This window comes from Copidosoma floridanum, unplaced genomic scaffold, assembly GCF_036245765.1.
Source record: "Copidosoma floridanum isolate Cflo_tuat_1 unplaced genomic scaffold, Cflo_Japanese_pri ptg000009l, whole genome shotgun sequence".
NCBI lineage: Eukaryota > Metazoa > Arthropoda > Insecta > Hymenoptera > Encyrtidae > Copidosoma > Copidosoma floridanum.
This window is the reverse complement of record NW_028321886.1, coordinates 1,653,961-1,672,306: the sequence shown is the minus strand read 5'-3', so window position 1 is coordinate 1,672,306 and position 18,346 is coordinate 1,653,961. Positions and strand designations below refer to the sequence as shown.

Genomic DNA, 18,346 nt, shown 5'->3' with positions numbered 1-18,346 from the left:
CATGTAAGAATTACAAGTGGTTAATGGTTAATGCAGCTTATTGTGTGATGAAATTTCAAATGCATCGATACCACGGTATTGTCGCGATCGGATGTCGGTACTTTACAACTCTGACTTTACTACAGACATAAAAATTCTTTATCAAAGTTTCCCTATACATCAGATATACTTTATGTAATTAAAAATACAACAAAGTGAGAATAACAAAAATAAATTTCGTGTATCCCATCAAAGATAAAGCTGTACGGAAGATCTTATCTGTCACTAGGAAGTATTTATACTTAACTACGCGGGTTACTCTTACAAGTGGCAGTACACGTATATATATATATATATACACGACACATAAACACCACACAGATTAAATCAAATCAGAATATTGCTCCAAATTATCTTTGTACTATTTTTCTGAACAGCAAGTATAGCATAGTGGAAATTATTATTTCGACCCGCCGAATTGGTTTATTTATAGAACAATTTCCGTGATATGACGTGTGTGCAATCGTCTGGTAAATCTAACATGTATCCGATTATTTTCGATTTGTACATAACTGATTTTTTTTTTTTACTATGTTACGTAGGTAGGTAGGTACAATAAACTATTTTTTTATTCGATCTAACTGATGAACGATAAAGCTGGAAAAGATGGATTATTTACCATTACCCTCCTGTACATGTACACGTAAGTATACGAGATGTGTCGGTTCGTTTATGGAATTTGCATTCACCGATAATAAAAGATCACTTAATAATAGCTCTTTCATTACATCCCGATAACTATGATAAAATCAGATTATCACTACAACAACGTCCCGCCGCTGATATATTGTATGTATACTCACGTCGAAATCAGCTCCTCGACCTGCTGCTGCTAACTTTCATTCTTGACCCTTGTGGTGTCATCGCTACCATTTCACATATCACTTACAGAAACACTAGAACAGGCGCGCAATACCTGTACCATTTAACCCACTGCACTACCGATCACACTACCGATCTCCAACTTCTTTCGCTGTGAGTACTGCACAAAGTACATCCGTAAACATCCCCGCACACACTAAACACACATATAGCACGTGCAACGGCTCTCTCGAGCGATTGCTTACGCCAACGGTGTAGAATCGGTGACTACCGATCTACAACAATGACTCTCGCGCCGGGGCGGAATTTTTCTGGATCCAAGCTTCGTGGGACATCTCGGAGATGACGATTTATTTTTCGATTTGTCTGTTTTGCCTAAAGATGCGCGCACGTGTGCACTGCCGGATGCGGCCAAGATCACAATGTGACATCCGGTGGCAGCGCGCCGTTCGAAATCGTTCCTTCGCCCGTCATTTTGCTCGATCTCGCGATTGTGCTTCCCCTCTCTCCTTCCTTCTATATCGTATTGTTGCTCTATCGAGTTGTCAATTATTGTTGCACGTGCTTTTAACTGATTGTGTGCAGAGCAAGTCGATCGGCGAAAAAATCGGCATGGACTCACTTGCAGGCACTACGAAGGTAAAGCAAGGTATGAAGGAAAAAAAAAAAAAAAAAAAAAAAAAAAAGAAAAAAAGAAAGAAAGAATAAAAGATCGGTAAAACCAAACGACGATCAAAAAGTCTCGCGCGCGTGCGACATATGAGTTTATACTAGCACGACGGTCTTTTCGGGCGACGGGCAATAAGGATTAGCCAATAAAAGTTTGTCCGGCGCGAGCGGAGGGATTGTTGGCACTGGCAGCATAACTAACTATTTTATTGAGCCCCCGAGAGCGAGCCGAGCTGGCCACCTCGGGCTAACGTGCCCAACGCTCGTTGCTTTTCGCTCGCTCGCACGCACACGAGAGATGAGCTTTGGCAGCTCGTATACTTACGTTAGATTGTTAGCTCTTGCGTGCGGCTATGCTGCTGTAGGTGATGTACCTCTACAAAGCACACACCGGGTGCTATGCCTATGTATTATACATATATCCGCGGCTAAGCTTTCGTGGGAAGGTATATGGGTGTGCGTTTAGGTACTTTACGTCTACGTGTACGTGGTATATACATGGCACCTCGGTGTGGACGCTCGAGCTATATACTGTCTTAAACTCGGTAAGCTTTAGCGCGAGATCGGAGTGGTTTGGACCCATACTTTTTGAGTCTACTTATGTTGAAATCTATGAAAAATCAAGGGCTTAGGGTGAACACAATTTCGGATAGATATTTTTTCACGCGCGTCCAGTATTTGCAAAGCTGAGGGTCAAATTGATGACATTATATATTATAAAATGGCTAAGTAACTTACACACATTTTTCAATGTTTTATAGTACAATTGTTTACTAAAAATGTTACATATTTTTTATGTTAAACAAAAAAAGGTTTTTAATTACAACTGAAAACATAGTGTTCAACAAAATTTAATGTTTTTAAGAAAAACATTACAATTTGAATGGAAAAATAATTGAGAAAATGAAAAGAGCCGACGTATTTGAAAAAGTATTTAAATACCTTCAACAGATAAGTATAATGTATTGAATTTATCTGATGAAAAGAAAAAAAAATTTTTTTTTCTCTATATTGTATTATAAAAATAGTGATGAGTAAAAAACTTTCTTACAAAGAAAAATGCAGTTCATTTGAATAAAAAATGTTTTTTGTAAAATGTTTAAATACTCAAAAAATAATTGTTACCAACTCGTGAATGATTTTCACGTATGTGTGATTTTCTTTACCGTCACTTAGGTCGAACAACAATACATTCAAACTATTTTTCAAGCACAAAAATCACCTGTTTTACGCTCAATATGTCATTTTGAAATTCGTAATTTCCTCTAACTCATGATTTTTCGGAGATTTTATACTGTACCATTTAATGCAGCTAAGCGGCATTGGATCCACGTGCGTGAATGAGAATAAAAGCCGCACCAAGCGCATTTATATGTGTGGATGATACCTACGTACTTGATGTGTGTATATACACAAACGGGCCACAATAATCGGCTGATTATATAACGTGTGTCCCGCCGTCGTTTTACAATGCATTTATACATACAAGTGTTTGAGAGGAAGATTAGGTCGATAAGAAGAGAAGCTGATGAGTTCGTGATTTTGTCGTCGCGTGGACCATCAGTAAAAGTAAGTATATGTATACATGTGGGAGAATCTGAATTATTAGTTGCACGTAATTGAGTACACAACGTAAGATAGATTTAACACGTAACACTTTTTGATATATAATTATTATTATTATTATTATTATTATTATTATTATTATTATTATTATTATTATTATTATTATTTACTTTTTTCTATGAATTATAACGTGTTTTATTTATTTTGTTTTGTTATTAAAAAAAGTAACCGATGTTATAGAATAGTTCTGATTTATTCTACTGTGTGTACATGAGCAATATTTTGTAACTTTTTATTGAACATGTAGACAATTTTTTGTTTGAGCACAGCATTTTTCTAAACCCTAATTTTATTCGACAAAAGCTCACTATTATTTTTATTTAACTATCCGAAAAAATAGGGCTCAAAACAAATTTATTTACTATTTATTACAATCAAATCTACAATAACGATTTTTTTTCAAATCCATCAAATGTCGTAAAAATGTTTTTTTTTTTCGACAAGAGTTATTAACCATGGTGATACTGTGGGTGTTTATTAAATTATCCTTATGAGTAATGTCCGGGAACGAGTTACCAAGAAAATTAATCGTTGAGCGCTTGCATTGTTTGTATACGCTGGAGCTTTTACATTAGCAAGAATAAGACTGTGACTTGTTTTTTTTGAACACGTAAAAATCTAAATTTGACAAATAGAATTTTCAAGTTTTTTTTGACAAATAAACATTTCGAAATCTCAATTTCAAGGTATCAATAGTTTTTTTTTTGGTGTACTACTATTTTTAATTCGATAGGATCTATAGGGTCTAATAAGATATCTGGTTCTCACATGGGAGACTCATTTACGATTAACGGCATTTTTTACGGGATAGAGGCTGGTTAATATAAGTGTACTACAATTAATTAATTGTACGCACAGTTCTTAACTAATTGCCTGGAAATGTAGCAACGTCCAATTTGTCTAAATCATACTTACTTTGAGACAGAATTCGTTCGAAGCCTACTTAATTATAATAATTAGATTTTTGATGAAAAATACTTATGTGAATTATAAATTAGCATCAAGGTATGACAACTTAACGAAATTATTTGTAAAAAATTTGTCAAGCGAACTGTTATCATCGAACAGCACCAGGAACATTTTCATATCTGAAAATCAAATAATAACGGATCAAGTTAATAATTAGTCCATTGAGTCGCAGCTCAAGTCGCAACTAGTAAGTAAGTAAGTGTCAACTTTTGTGCACGATGTCGCTCACGAATGTGGCTGATGGGGATAGCAGTTCTCATTTTTGTGGGGTAGGTTGCAGAGCAAACAGCGCCCTTAAGGTGCACGAGCGTACCCACACCGTTGATAAGCCGTACAAGTGCCAACTGTGCCCGAAAACTTTCACTTACAAATCGAATCTTGAGGTGCACGAGCGCATCCACAAAAGTGATAATCCCTACGGATGCAGACTATGCTTGCAAATGTTTACCCGCAGAGATCATCTAGAAAATCACGTACGCACCCACACCGTTGATAAGCCGCACAAGTGCCAACTGTGTCCGATAAGTTTTACTCTAAAAACAAATCTTACGAAGCACCAACGTACCCACACCGGTGAGAAGCTGTACAAGTGCCAACTGTGTTCCAGGAGTTTCGCTCAAAAGGCAAACCTCACGGTGCACGAGCGAATCCACACCGGCCATAAGCCCTACGGGTGCAAACTGTGTCCAAGAAGTTTCGCCCAAAAAGGACATCTTCTCGTGCACGAGAGGCTCCACACCGGTGTGAAGCCGTACGGCTGCCAACTGTGCTCGAAAAATTTCACTCGAAAATCCAGTCTTACAAATCACGAGCGGATCCACACCGATGATAAGCCATACAGCTGCTTCGAGTGTTTAAAAACCTTTGCTCGTAATAATTATCTTACGAGGCACATGGGCTCCGTCCACGCCTACCATTGCACCGAGTGTTCGTTAACTTTCGTCCGCAACACAGAACTTGGAAATCACGTGCGCGACCAGCATTGTTTATTGTAGTCATTGGAAAAATTAATTAATTAATTATAAAACGAACCCCCATCGGATAATCGTGTCACTTTTACCTTATGGTTATCTAACTCTGTGTAATCGATTCAAAACTGATCGTTTTTTCGCTCGTGCTTTTACCCCCTAGTACATCATAGTTTTTGCCGATCCTTTGTTTTTTTTACAAAGCCCTATTTTTGTTCATTACAATTTCCTCTTGTACAGCAAGGAAAATATTTTTTATTGCAAATCATGAAAGTGTACGAAACTTTTTTTTCCTTTATATACAATTTTGGTCTTTGTAATATACATGTATACTTTTATGTGTTACAGTACATATTTAATCAGAGATCGGAAGTATTTGAAGAATTTTGAAATTAATCCGATACTACTTCTGTAAACAAACAAAACAAAAAAAATAATAAATAAACAATGCTAATCTCAAAGGAAAATCTCCGTTTTCTTTAATACAAGAACATTTTTTTACTAATCATTAAAAATTATAAAATACAATCAATTCAATGATATTCAAAATTTTTGAAACTCTTGAAAAAAAAAAAAAGATTTGTAATTGTAAAAAACGATGTTATGAAGGATAACTAAACCATGTTTTACGTTGTAGGATGGGGTTATCATGTCGTATTTTTTCTTCTTTTTACTGTATTTTTCAAACCCGTAAACTAATTGATGTACTTACGGGCCCCCTCTGCGTGGAGGGTGTTGACTCTAATCGCACCCCGTCTTCTCTCATTCAAGTTGTGAACTAGTGATTACTGACCCAATTTTTTCAGACCCAATAATTAATCCCTTCCAATATTCTTGCCATCTTAACTGATCCACACACTATCTCAGTATCTCAACAGCTCCTCCCACTCCCAACTGTAGTCCCATACCTAACTAAAGCGCCCACGGAGCCTATCCTCGGGTCTTATCAAGTACCTCAAAGCCAATGGAGCTAAGGCTGCTCTTTTAATATATTTTTTTTTTTTTTTATTGAATTTCATAGTTAACGAAATTTATTCGATTCCCAATACTCGTGAATTTTGAAATGTGCAGAATCGTAGTTGAATTATCTTGTACATCTTGCATAATGAATTTGCGGAAATGCTATAGATGACCCTTCTATGATTTCAGACCTAATTAAAACTCGTTGCGAATGTAATAATTAAAAAATCGTAGTTATCAAAGCAATTAATTTTAATCACTATTTTTCCGTACATTCAAATGAAAAGTTTAAATATGATAATATTCATTAACATATATGAACAGGCTAGAATTACTAAGTAATTTAGCGTGAGAAATTGACTGAAAAAAAAAAATATTGTGAAATTTTTCAAACAACAAGAGCTGTGGTAATCAGTTAGTTACTCGGTGTGAAAATTCATGCTCGCACAGATATGATTAACGATACGGAAAATGGAAATTCCTAGTTATTACTCGTGCGAATGCTTCCGTCTGCGTAATTCAATTTGCAAACATCTACATTTTGGTTTCAGTCCGTTGCGTTCTTATTCTTGATGCATACGTACATCATTCAACACGAATTTTTATTGTAAATATTTTTAGTATATGATTGTCAATACTAAAATGATTTTGAACATTATACAAAACCGATGAGCACAACATCTTGAATATGCTAATACAAAATATGTGAATACCGTACAAATATTGTTTTTACAGTAATACCCGGATGACGTATCAATGCATTATTGTTGAATCGTATTCAAAATCAAGTTTATGTTCAGGAAAAGGAATTTTGATTACATTTGTACTTAACTTTCGACGTGTGCGAAAAAAAAGTTTTGGAAAAAAAGTAAGGAGGTAATTCGTAGGAAACTAAAGAATTCAAAGTAAATGGTTTTCTTGTAACAAACGTGTATTTGAAATATAATTTGAATTGACTTTTTTACAGTACAACAAGTACCCAATACTTAAAAATAAGTACAGGTTAAAACTATTATTTACATATTTACTTTACAGTCGATCCAAGTTCATAATTCTGTAACAATCAAATAATCACATAAAATCAATACTATGACCGATTGATTATTTAACAATAAAACATTTTTGGGATGTAACAATATTTTTAATTTACATTAAAATAAAATCAAACAATTTTTGAGTTAATCCTTTTTTAACAAATAGCCTTAAAATTTTTCGTATTAGTCATTTTTTTAACAGATCAGTTTTTAAAAATTTTCAGCATTAACATAAAGTAAAAAATTTTGGATTCTCAGTCTCCAACGTCCGAATCTCCGTCTCCAATGGCATTAAGGAAATTGAACGCTATACCAAGTAAAGCAGTTCCAAGTAAGTCACCTACTGCTGTTAAGTACGGAATTGCGGAACTGTCAGGGTCCATACCGCTGGCCCACATCCAAACAACTAGTACTTGAGCAATATACAGCAACAATATGACCTATAACATTGTTTGTCCAAATTTATAATGTTATTATATTTTGATTTTCATAAAAAAGACGGTTTACCTGTGTGAGTGCAGCAATTAAGTAAACGGTCATGAATATTGGGGTAAAAGAAGTATGGCCAGCTTGTAAATAACTTATGGTATAACTAAAAATTAAATGACCAGGAATGACCATCATTAAAAGTACTCTCGCCGTTCTTGCATGACCACCTTAAATTTATCATTAAAACGAGTAGAATTTTACGATATCAAAAAAGATACATGTACTAGAAGCATTAAAATGCTCCGAGTTGGTAGTTAATCTTAAATTACCTGATGAAAAAAATGCATAAAAAGGACTGATGCATACAGCAGGCACTTCGTTTGTTTGTTCTTTGTGCATCGACGTCGAGATTCGACTAGCTTGAACAGCAGCAAGATTGCCCCCAACTCCATTTATAACTAGCTGGAACACAGCAATGCCCTTATAGTTTGAAATCGTATAATCAAGAATTAAACCTCCAGCACTGAAACAATGATAATAATATTTAATTAGATCTTAGTTATTGATATGGATCAAATTAAACTTAAATTAGCTTTTGTAAGTGTTGATGCTTGAAGTATTAACGATATTTAACAATTACTGACCTGCTGATCAGCATAGCAGATATCACAGGTGTCCAGCCATGATCTAAGACTTCTCTAGTGAAAGGATTTTTGTAAGCAATATATCCCCAAATTGGAGTTGCAAATATAAAAAATATTATCACAGATGGTGCTATCCAAGAAGCAGTACCTAAAATTATGTTTGAGTACACCAATAAACACACATAGACAATAATTATATTTAATTTTAAATCGTTTTCGTTCGAGAATAGATAAATAAATAATATCAAGTTGCCACTAACCAATAAAATTATACAAAAGAGACGATATCCAAGACAGCAGAGCTAAAGTGGTCAAATCTCCTAAAGAGGCAGCGATTGGTGTAGCGACATTGTCAGGATTGATGTTGAACTGTCTCGAAAATAGAATAACCGCAACCATGACTATACCTAATAGAAAACTGGCAACAGATGCTGTTAACAATGAACTGGCACAGAGAAGCAATCCATGATGCACGTCAAAGTGTGCCTCTGGTATCCACCCTAGTACTACTGCAGCCAATGACGCCAACATGCCAACTACCATTGCTTGACACTGAATCAATGCTAAATTTCCAATAACTAAGCTCCACTTTTCTTTTCTCGTGTCCATGTGCCCAAGATTAGCTTGTGTAGACAGGCGGGAGGCTAACGTCATTTCCAGATTGCCTTTTAATCCTAATAAAGCTGGAACCAGAATGTAAACTTCTGAAACTTCTTGGAAGACTGGCCAATGCTGGGAGTGTAAATACAGTTGATGAATAATTGATTGTTAATTTATATTATTTTGGTTGATACAATTTAAAAATTCACCTGAACAAGATCAAGAAGCAAACTGGCAGCCACCATTCCAAAGCCAGCAAGTAAAAATGGAATGAACATCTGAATTGAGATGGACCAAACATTTTCATCATCTTTGCTAGAAATATCGAGGTCTTTCAAAAAGCTATCTGATTTTTTCACAGTAACATCAGGTATGGGGGTCGATATGAGACGTTTCGTGTCAAATTCTTCACTGAATTCGTCATCTGAATCAAATTCCAGTAACTCCAATCTAATGCCATCCAGGTCCTGACCAAGCGTCTCTCCACTGCCTGAACCCACCATTTTTCTTCTAGATTTAGAAGATGGTTGTCTTTTGGATTTCCTTTGGCGTAGTACACTAGTATTGTTTTTATTCTTTGTTTCTGACTCTGCATTGTGCATTCTAAAGTCCAAAAGACCAAAAGTCAACACAAAATACTGAAAATAAAAATAATACATGTCGTTGCATTTCACAACAGTAATAATTTATGAAGTATGGAACTTATTATGCAAATTTTTGTATAACAATAAAACATACATAATTAACTGGAAATTACAAGGAACGTTTTAAATGGATTAAATTATCAATAAATATATGATGTAGTTTACTTTGAGGCTTCTCTATTTTAGTCTATTTCAAATAACTTTTAATAACCCACGACTTAATTTACATACAGATCTTAGAAAGTTGACTCTAAATTGGCTCTACCAGTAGAGGGAACATTTTTCTTCTGCAAGTACTGGAAAAAGTTTTTTTGACAAAACTAAAACCAGAATTAACTGTTTACAAAAAATAATGATATCCTATAGATATTTTCAATTTGTATCATCACAAAAGAATAACAGAAACACTGTATGAGTACTGCTGTGCACGTACCGAACCAACTATACACTGTATGTTTGTAATAAGTACAAGTTTTACTATGCGTATGCCTGAAAATATATTATACGATCTTGCAAAGCAGTATGTGACTGTATGTACATATGTTACATTTTATTAAATCTATGCACAGCCAAGTGAACAATGTTTGTACAAATGGTGATTAAGATCAAATATAATTGGGCAATGAATGATTAAAAAAACGTAATTTTATTGTAGAGAACAAAAAGTATGCTAAAGTATTTTCTTATCAACATAAATTTAAGATTATTATTTTTTTACTTATCTTGAACTTCTCTGGAGCGGTATTTACGTTAAGCGTGCTTTTAATCTAATAATTGAGTGAACTAATGAAGAGAACAATGTATATTCGAATTTACATTTTTAAGTGATATATAACAATTAGTATACTCACTTTTCCACAATAAATAGGCTTAAAAATTAATAAACAACACTTGTGAGAAATACATAAAATGTAAGTTACAGTTATTACTGTTTATTTCATGGTTTGGCACAACAAATTTTCGTTAGAATTGAGGAAAAATATTAATTTGGGTTACTATTAAGAAAAACGTAAACATATATTTGAGCTATGCGCTTTAAGGGCATAATCTTAAATCACTTTAAATTGGATAAGTCAAAACACAAGTGATAATAGTATCAATGAACATTGTTTATCAATAAAGCAAGGCCGTTATCTATTAGTTATCATGGTGCTACTGGATGTAAGTGTGTATGGATAATCTACAAGTGTATAATAAGCGCTTACGGAATACAGATTGTACTGTAAAATAATTTTATTTTATTTTATTTTCTTACTTCTTTGCAGCAGATACTTAAATTTCTTTCTGGTTTTCACAGGTATTAAGTATTAGTATAATCCTATTAGCATGAATTAGTGTTCTTTATAACATATATTTAAAAATGTATCTTAATAATATAGAATAAGTATGAATTAAACAAGTTTAAAATAGGAACAGATAAATGAAAAAAAAGCTGTCAAGATTGGTGTTTACAGTAACAACATTAACTTAAGTGCGTTGTAACAGAGTAAATATACATGAGTGATGGTACGACATATTACGATGTATAAGTACCTCCACTTACCTCGACTTATCAATCTTATCATCTCTTGATGTACTTATGTGAAGTTCGTCGGTACCACAGTCTTATAAAACAAAGGATCAATAACTAAATTACCGAATAACCGTATCCATGAGTGTAATGTAGAAGTATGGACACAAGTCAAAATACAAAAAAATAATGCAGAAATGTCAAGCAGATGTTGTTTCTTCTGCTAAGTATATTTGGGTCCCCGGTCTATTATATAGTTATTAATTTGGTCCTTCGGTCTGTGATGTATATAGGTATTTGTTTAAGTTTTGTCAGAGTACTCAGAGCTCAGAGGTCTCAGAGTACTGCCGCACACCACACCCGCTGGTGAGTTCCACGTATACGAACCGTATACGAGTGCACGAAAGCGCGCACACAACAAGTTGCAGAGCAGACGGTTTCTATGTCATTTACTTAAGTACAGCTTATAATTGTGACATCGTTAAGTGGGAAAGAGATTTGTTAAAAAAAAAAAAAAATTTGTACCAAGTAGTGCCATATGGTCGATTTGATTAAACCATTAGAATATTTAAACTTTTGGAGGTAGATTTTCGGAAAAAAGATAAATTGTAAACTTGCCGCTAACAAGACAAACGAGATCATCATTTTTTTCATATCTACAAAAATAGTTGCGGCTGGTTTATAATTAACAAAATGGCTCTACTGTAAGTATAGTAATAATTTGTTTGATTAGCGCCATCTAGCGGTCGAAACTTTTTTGGCCGAAAATTGCTTCTGAAATTCTGAAGGAGAGCTTTAGGCAGTTTAGCCCTAGAGCCATTTACTGAATGAAGTTTATATAGCGGCTAGTATATGTTTTACATCGTGTAATTGAATTGCAATTTAAAAACTACTTCTTAAAGATAAAATATTAATTAATAATGCTAAATTACTCTGTTAATGTGCTTTCTTGCCTGGTTAGGATGCATTTTTCGTTCTTCCAAATAAAATCAAGGAATAAGTAATTGTTTTACTTTTCTGTCGTAAATTTTATAAATTTAGTTTTTTTTTTTTTTTTTTTTTATGTCATGGGGGAACTATTCGGAAAAAAATTAATGAATCAAACGAAAAAAAAAAAAATTGTCAATTTATTGTTTGTAATGGTAAAATAAAATTTAAATACTTTTCTTATGAAATGCAAGTGCCATCCTGTTAAATGTTGAGTGATGATTGTTGTTTTATCTTGCAGAGTATGAATTTTCAAGGTTCCATATATAATACAGAGTGGATAAATCTAAGCACTTCTGCACGTAAAAGTGTTGTATTAGTTATGATGCGTGCTGCCAGACCCATTGTAATAAAATGCGGTCCCCTGATACATTTGACACTCGGCTCTTATATTTCCGTAATTAAATCATCCGTAGTATTTACCAATATTGTTCGATTTATAAAATTCATGATTACATTTTTGTTTGCAGATTTTGAAAGTATCATATTCCATTTATAACTTACTGAGAAAATCAAATCAGTGAGTCGATAATTTTCATTGAATTTTTAACAAGCCACAACATCACAAACCAAATTGTGCGTGTGTTTAAAAAAATGGGTTGTACTTATTTAAAATAAATGTATTACAATTATAAAATTGATGCTGTCAACAATTAATAAAAACCCCTCTAACAGCTTGTCATAAATATTTTTAAGAAATTTTCTTTTCTTGAAATACGTTTTACATGTAACCACAGTTAAACACAATTAAAATTAAAAATCGATTTATTCTCCTACGTGTTAACAACGTCAGTGGTTGATTCAAAACCAAATTTCATTTTACGTCACTACGTTGCTGCCTAATATTAAATACTAAGTAATCTCGGATCGAAAGTAGCGATGAGTAACGACTTGTACTGCTCCTCTTTATTTAGACATTTAAGCACCGAAAAATATGTTTATGTAATTTATTGAAATCGTGTCATTAATTTATTACCAATATTTATTATAAATATTAACTTGAAAACTCCTTTTTACTATTTTAAGTATTAATGGATGCCTTTTATACCTGCCAGCAACTGCATTAAGTAGTGACAAATATTGGGCTATATTTGGGTTATATTTATATAACGATTGGGCTGTTTGCGTCGTATGTGCATTTATCAGTATAGCCATGAAGACAGTTGTCGATGAACGCATAGAAAGTCGAGAAGCGAATTCGGACTAACAGTTGACGTAATTTTTCGCATGAAATTTGTACGCCACCTCATAGCGAAAGCGCACGTGGAGGTCTAAAAGAAAGGCCCCGGGGCCAAATTCATTAAGCGCTTATCAGGTAGCTGACCAATCCCAAGACCGACTTGGCTATTAACGACCAACTAAATGAACGATGATAAATATCCATTTTCACTTCGTTATATTTGTACGTTGAAAATCATTGCAAAGGCATCAGTCGTAGCTTATGTTCTCCACAATAAGTTAGTGTCAAAGAATAGTTGTCTGTTCCACGAGTATCACCTCGAATATTCACTTTTTGAAAATCATCGCAAAGGCATCAGTCGTAGCTTATTTCCTCCACAATAAGCTAGTGTCAAAGAATAGTTATCTGTAGTATCACCTATACGAGTATCACCTCGAATATTCATTTGTTGAAAATCATCGCAAAGGCATCAGTCGAAGAATACCAGAACAAACAGTTGACCAAGGACTGGTTGTGCAGTGCGATTTCAATACAAGAAAGAAAATGGCATCATTCAACTTGGACACCGATTCCACGTCCGGCGTGATTGGTCAGAAACTGAACCACTACCAGTGGACGGTATTCCTGAGCGACATCAGCCAAAACGGGAGAGTAGTGTCGCCGGTGTTCAAGGACCCTTGTCTGGGCCACAAGTGGCAGCTCCAACTGACCACCCAATCGTTCCCATTTGCTCAGTCTTCCGAAAAAACGGAATACGACCAAATATTGCATTGTAATTTGAAAAACGAGGAAAAAATCGAGGGCGACGTGGAAGTGCAGTTCCTCAACAACACGGGCACGCGGAGCTTCCAATTCTCACGGACCGAATGGTCGAGCGAGTCCACGATGCTGGAGTGCGATTGCTTCGACACGAGGGCCGGGCCACAGGTGTTCATGGTGGAGTTTTGGTTCCACAAGGTCGACGTTTATCTGACGACGGATGTCGAGGAGGACGACGATTCGGGAAGCGACTGGGAGGAGTTGGACGAACACCCGAAGAAGTACGCTCTGTTGCGGCAAAAAGCCAAGGCGTTCGACGACTACAAGATGCTCCTGGACAACGAGCAGTTCAGCGACGTGGTTGTCGTGGCTGGTGGTAAAATGTTGTACGCCCACCGGTGCGTCCTGGCGGTGAAGAGTCCAGTGTTCGCCAGCATGTTCCGCACTTTGATGGTGGAGCAGAAGACGAGCACCATCCACGTCGATGACATTAAGTACAAAACTCTGCGGGAAATGCTGCGGTTCATGTACACCGGGGAGGTCAAGGGTTTGGGTGACGTGGCCGTTGACCTTTTGTACGCGGCGGACAAGTACCAGATCGAGCCGCTGAAAAAGATGTGTGTGGACAAACTCGTGAAAAAAGTGAGCGCCGACAACGTTGTCGAGTACATGGTCCTCGCGGATAGACACAACGTGGACAGGTTGAAGCACAGGGCTCTTCGGTTTATCGCGACTAATGCGAAGAATATCATCAATAAGCCGGATTTTGTAGATTTAATGTCGACCCAGCATCCGATTTTTTTTGATATTTTCAAGGCAGTGGTCTCCCAATGTTGTTGACTACGTTGCCAAAAATGGACATTTTATGTTTTACCCGTTGTGCGTGACTTGTATAGTATGTAAATATAAGAGAACTAAATCGGTACAGATCGATGTACTTAATATATGTATATATTTTTTTTTGTAAAACAGAATATGTGATTTTCTATGTCATATATTTGAATTGTATTGTAAGACTCTTTGAAAAGTATGTCGTTACATGTAAGATTTGGTGCAATTTGTTTTTTGCTCCAAAATGATGTACATCTTTAGTAACACAAGTAGTCTTTGCAAAATTTTAAAACCAATTAAGTTCTACAATCGACACAGTTTGTCATGAATACGTATCCTGTAACAGTCTAATATTTATATATGTATATATTTTTTTAAAATAAATTTTACACCACTTTACTTATGATTTTGGTTTTTGTTTCACATCTGATAAAAATTTTATGCTGTGCTATTTAATTTTTCGTATAATTTGGTACAGTGACTGTTGTACTGATAACAAAAATATATATGCTTTAATATACAAACGTACAATCAATCCATTTGTCATCCAAGAAAACAAGTGTGATTATAAAACACACATAAGTTTTCAATTAATCGCCACAAGTTGGGTTTTTTTGAGTAAAGGCAAAATATTTTACACCAAAGTTTAAAAATATTACTTGAAATTAACAGAATCAACAATAACTTTTATACAACCTCGTAGGTAACAATATAAATATATTTTCTTAGGCGCATAAACTTTTTTTTTACTTGGATTAACAAATTTCCCGTTTTTTCTTAAAATATGTCTAGATCACGTGGTAAGGCCTATTTATTATTTTATATTCTAGCCGTGTTTTAAGAAACAGTTATCACATCAAGTAGTACCTATTTATGAAAGTACACATTTTTCAAAAATACCATTGTGCTGCGCACTTTTGAGTGATCGACCTCCTACATATTTACACTTTTGGAGGTAGATTTTCGGAAAAAAGATAAATTGTTAACTTGCCGCAAACAGTACAATCTGAGTTATTTTTTTGTTTTATATCTACAAGATTAGTTGCGGCTGGTTTTCAATTAATAAAATGGCTCTTCTGTAAGTATTAGTAACAATTTATTTGATCAGCGCCATCTAGCGTTGCGGATTTTTGAACTAAAAAGTAGCCCTAAAATTCTCAACGAGAGTTTTAGGCATTTTCGGCCCTAGAGCCAAACGATTAATTATAAACCAGCTGCAACAATTTGCATAGATGTAAAATAAAAAGATGATTTCGTTTGCACTATTGGCGGCAAGTTTACTATTTATCTTTAACTTGAAAGTACAAATATATAAAAGATCAACATTTAGGTAGAATATGTATTAAAAACTTGCCGCAAAGAGCACAGACATGGTTAAATTTTTATATTACATCTGTAGAGGTAGTGGCGGCTGGTTTATAACTAACTAAATGGCCCTAGGGCCTCAACTTGCTAAAGCTCTCCTTTAGAATTTTAAGGCCACTTATTAGTTCAGAAATCTATTGGAGCCGATATGTTAGACCCTACACTCACTTTGAAGAAATTTACTATGAAAATGCGCTAGCACTAGTGTCCGTAGCGGAGGGTCTATTGGAGCCGATTTGTTAGACCCTACACTCTATACGTATTGATAGCGCTGTCTAGCGTTGTTATTATCGGATTGTATCTAACTAGGGAAAATCATATTTAAAGAACCCTAGATTTTGAGCTGTATCTTTTCGACCTAGGATTTTTTCCTAGAAAGAATTGATGGTTTATCGGTATCGACGAAGAATTAGGTCCCTGTCGTACTGACAGTCAACTTACTTACTCGTTAAAAAGGACGGTCAAGTAACAACTGTCGGTTCGATAGAGAGCTAACTAACCCATCTTGGTAGGTATCTATCATGTCGACGGTCGACATTGTTTATACCTTTTTAATTGGTAAGAAAGTTGACTGTCAGTGTGGCAGGGACCGTATTTCTGAATTAATACCGACAAACCATGATTGGTAGTGAATCTATAGGAAGAGTGTGGAGGGTCTAACAAGTCGGCTCCAATAGACCCTCCGCTGCGGACACTAGTGCTAGTGCATTTTCATAGTGAATTTTTTCAAAGTGAGCGGAGGGTCTAACAAATCGGCTCCAATAGACCCTTCGCTGCGGACACTAGTGCTAGTGCATTTTCATAGTGAATTTTTTCAAAGTGAGCGGAGGGTCTAACATATCGGCTCCAATAGACCCTCCGCTGCGGACACTAGTGAATGTATAGGAATAGAGCGGAGGGTCCAACATATCGGCTCCAATAGACCCTCCGCTACGGACACTAGTGCTAGCGCATTTTCATAGTGAATTTCTTCAAAGTGAGCGGAGGGTCTAACATATCGGCTCCAATAGATTTCTGAACTAACAAGTGGCCTTAAAATTCTAAAGGAAAGCTTTAGCAAGTTTAGGCCCTAGAGCCATTTAGTTAGTTATAAACCAGCGGCTACTACCTCTACAGATGTAATATAAAAATTTAACGTTGTCTCTGCTGTTTGCGGCAAGTTTGCAATTTATCTTTTACCCGAATATCGACTTTTTATATATTTTTACTTTTGGGTAAAAGATAAATGGTAAACTTGCCGCTAATAGTGCAGACAAAATCAGCTTTTTATTTTATATCGATGAGAGTTGTTGCGGCTGGTTTATAATTGATTAATTGGCTCTAGAGCCAAAAATGCCTAAGACTCTCCTTGAGATTTTTAGGGCCACTTTTTAGTTTAGAAATCCGCAACGCTAGATGGCGCTGATGAAATAAATTATTACTATACTTACAGTAGAGCCATTTTGTCAATTATAAACCAGCCGCAACTAATTCTGTAGATATGAAACAAAATGATGACCTGGCTTGTTTTGTTTGCGGCAAGTTTATCTTTTTTTTAAAAATCTACCTTTAAAAGTATAGATGTTCTACTTATGATTTAATAAAATCGATCATATGGCACTACTTAAAAGTGATTACTATAATTACTACATATAACTTCACGTATATCTTACACTGTGCTCTCTTTACCAGAATGATAAATCAGAGGCTGTATTTCGCAAACGCTGCCAGCAGTTAAGTTACGTAGGTCGAGTTATGCAGAAGACGAGTAGACCTCTTGTTGTCGGTATCGTTAGACAACTGTCGATACAGCAGGGCCGATAAGTATTATCGTTGCTGTACACTCACAGTACCTTGATTCGCAAACCGCGAAGTTTGAATTCTTGAAGTAATTTATCGTATTAAAACACGAGGAACAACCATAACCATAAAATAAAAATATAATGATAAACAACTATCATATTAACAACTATTGAACAATCTTAAAATCATACTTTATGTTTATTTGTCAAAAAAAAATTTAAGAATTTAAACTTCGCGGTTTGCGAATCAAAGTACGGCGAGTGTACTGCCGGTTGGCTGACTCGGTCGAACTGCAGCTGTCCCCCTGGGGGGGTCTGTTTGCGGGCTTCGATTTACGCAATTGAACCTACGCGAGACATGCATAAACGGGTGACAATTGTTATATTTTGGCAAATTTTAGTATTTTTATTATGCATGCGACTATCACTTAAGCCGTACCTACATTGCGTGCGTATTTCGAAGCACGCAAACAGACCCTTTACGTCTGCAATTTTTGACCTTATCGCTATAGTCGAAAAAAATTGTTAT

General features: G+C 35.3%; 1 protein-coding gene across 3 annotated transcripts; it reads right to left on the bottom strand.

The window, feature by feature from the left end:
* Window positions 1-7,063: 7,063 nt before the first annotated feature.
* Window positions 7,064-11,264, bottom strand: LOC106645739 (solute carrier family 41 member 1). Of its 3 annotated transcripts, none has more exons than XM_014361659.2 (7): window positions 10,948-11,264; window positions 8,970-9,398; window positions 8,421-8,892; window positions 8,161-8,308; window positions 7,846-8,039; window positions 7,595-7,743; window positions 7,064-7,527 (listed from the first exon to the last, which is right to left on the bottom strand). In XM_014361659.2, exons 2-7 carry the CDS (start codon window positions 9,360-9,362, stop codon window positions 7,342-7,344), a joined length of 1,542 nt encoding a protein of 513 aa, XP_014217145.2. In that variant the 5' UTR covers window positions 9,363-9,398; window positions 10,948-11,264; the 3' UTR covers window positions 7,064-7,341. The 3 variants fall into 3 exon arrangements, with proteins under 3 accessions (XP_014217145.2, XP_089445515.1, XP_089445516.1); XM_089589389.1 differs by having other exon boundaries at window positions 10,938-10,958; XM_089589390.1 differs by lacking the exon at window positions 10,948-11,264 and adding an exon at window positions 9,636-9,689.
* Between the last annotated feature and the right edge of the window lie 7,082 nt (window positions 11,265-18,346).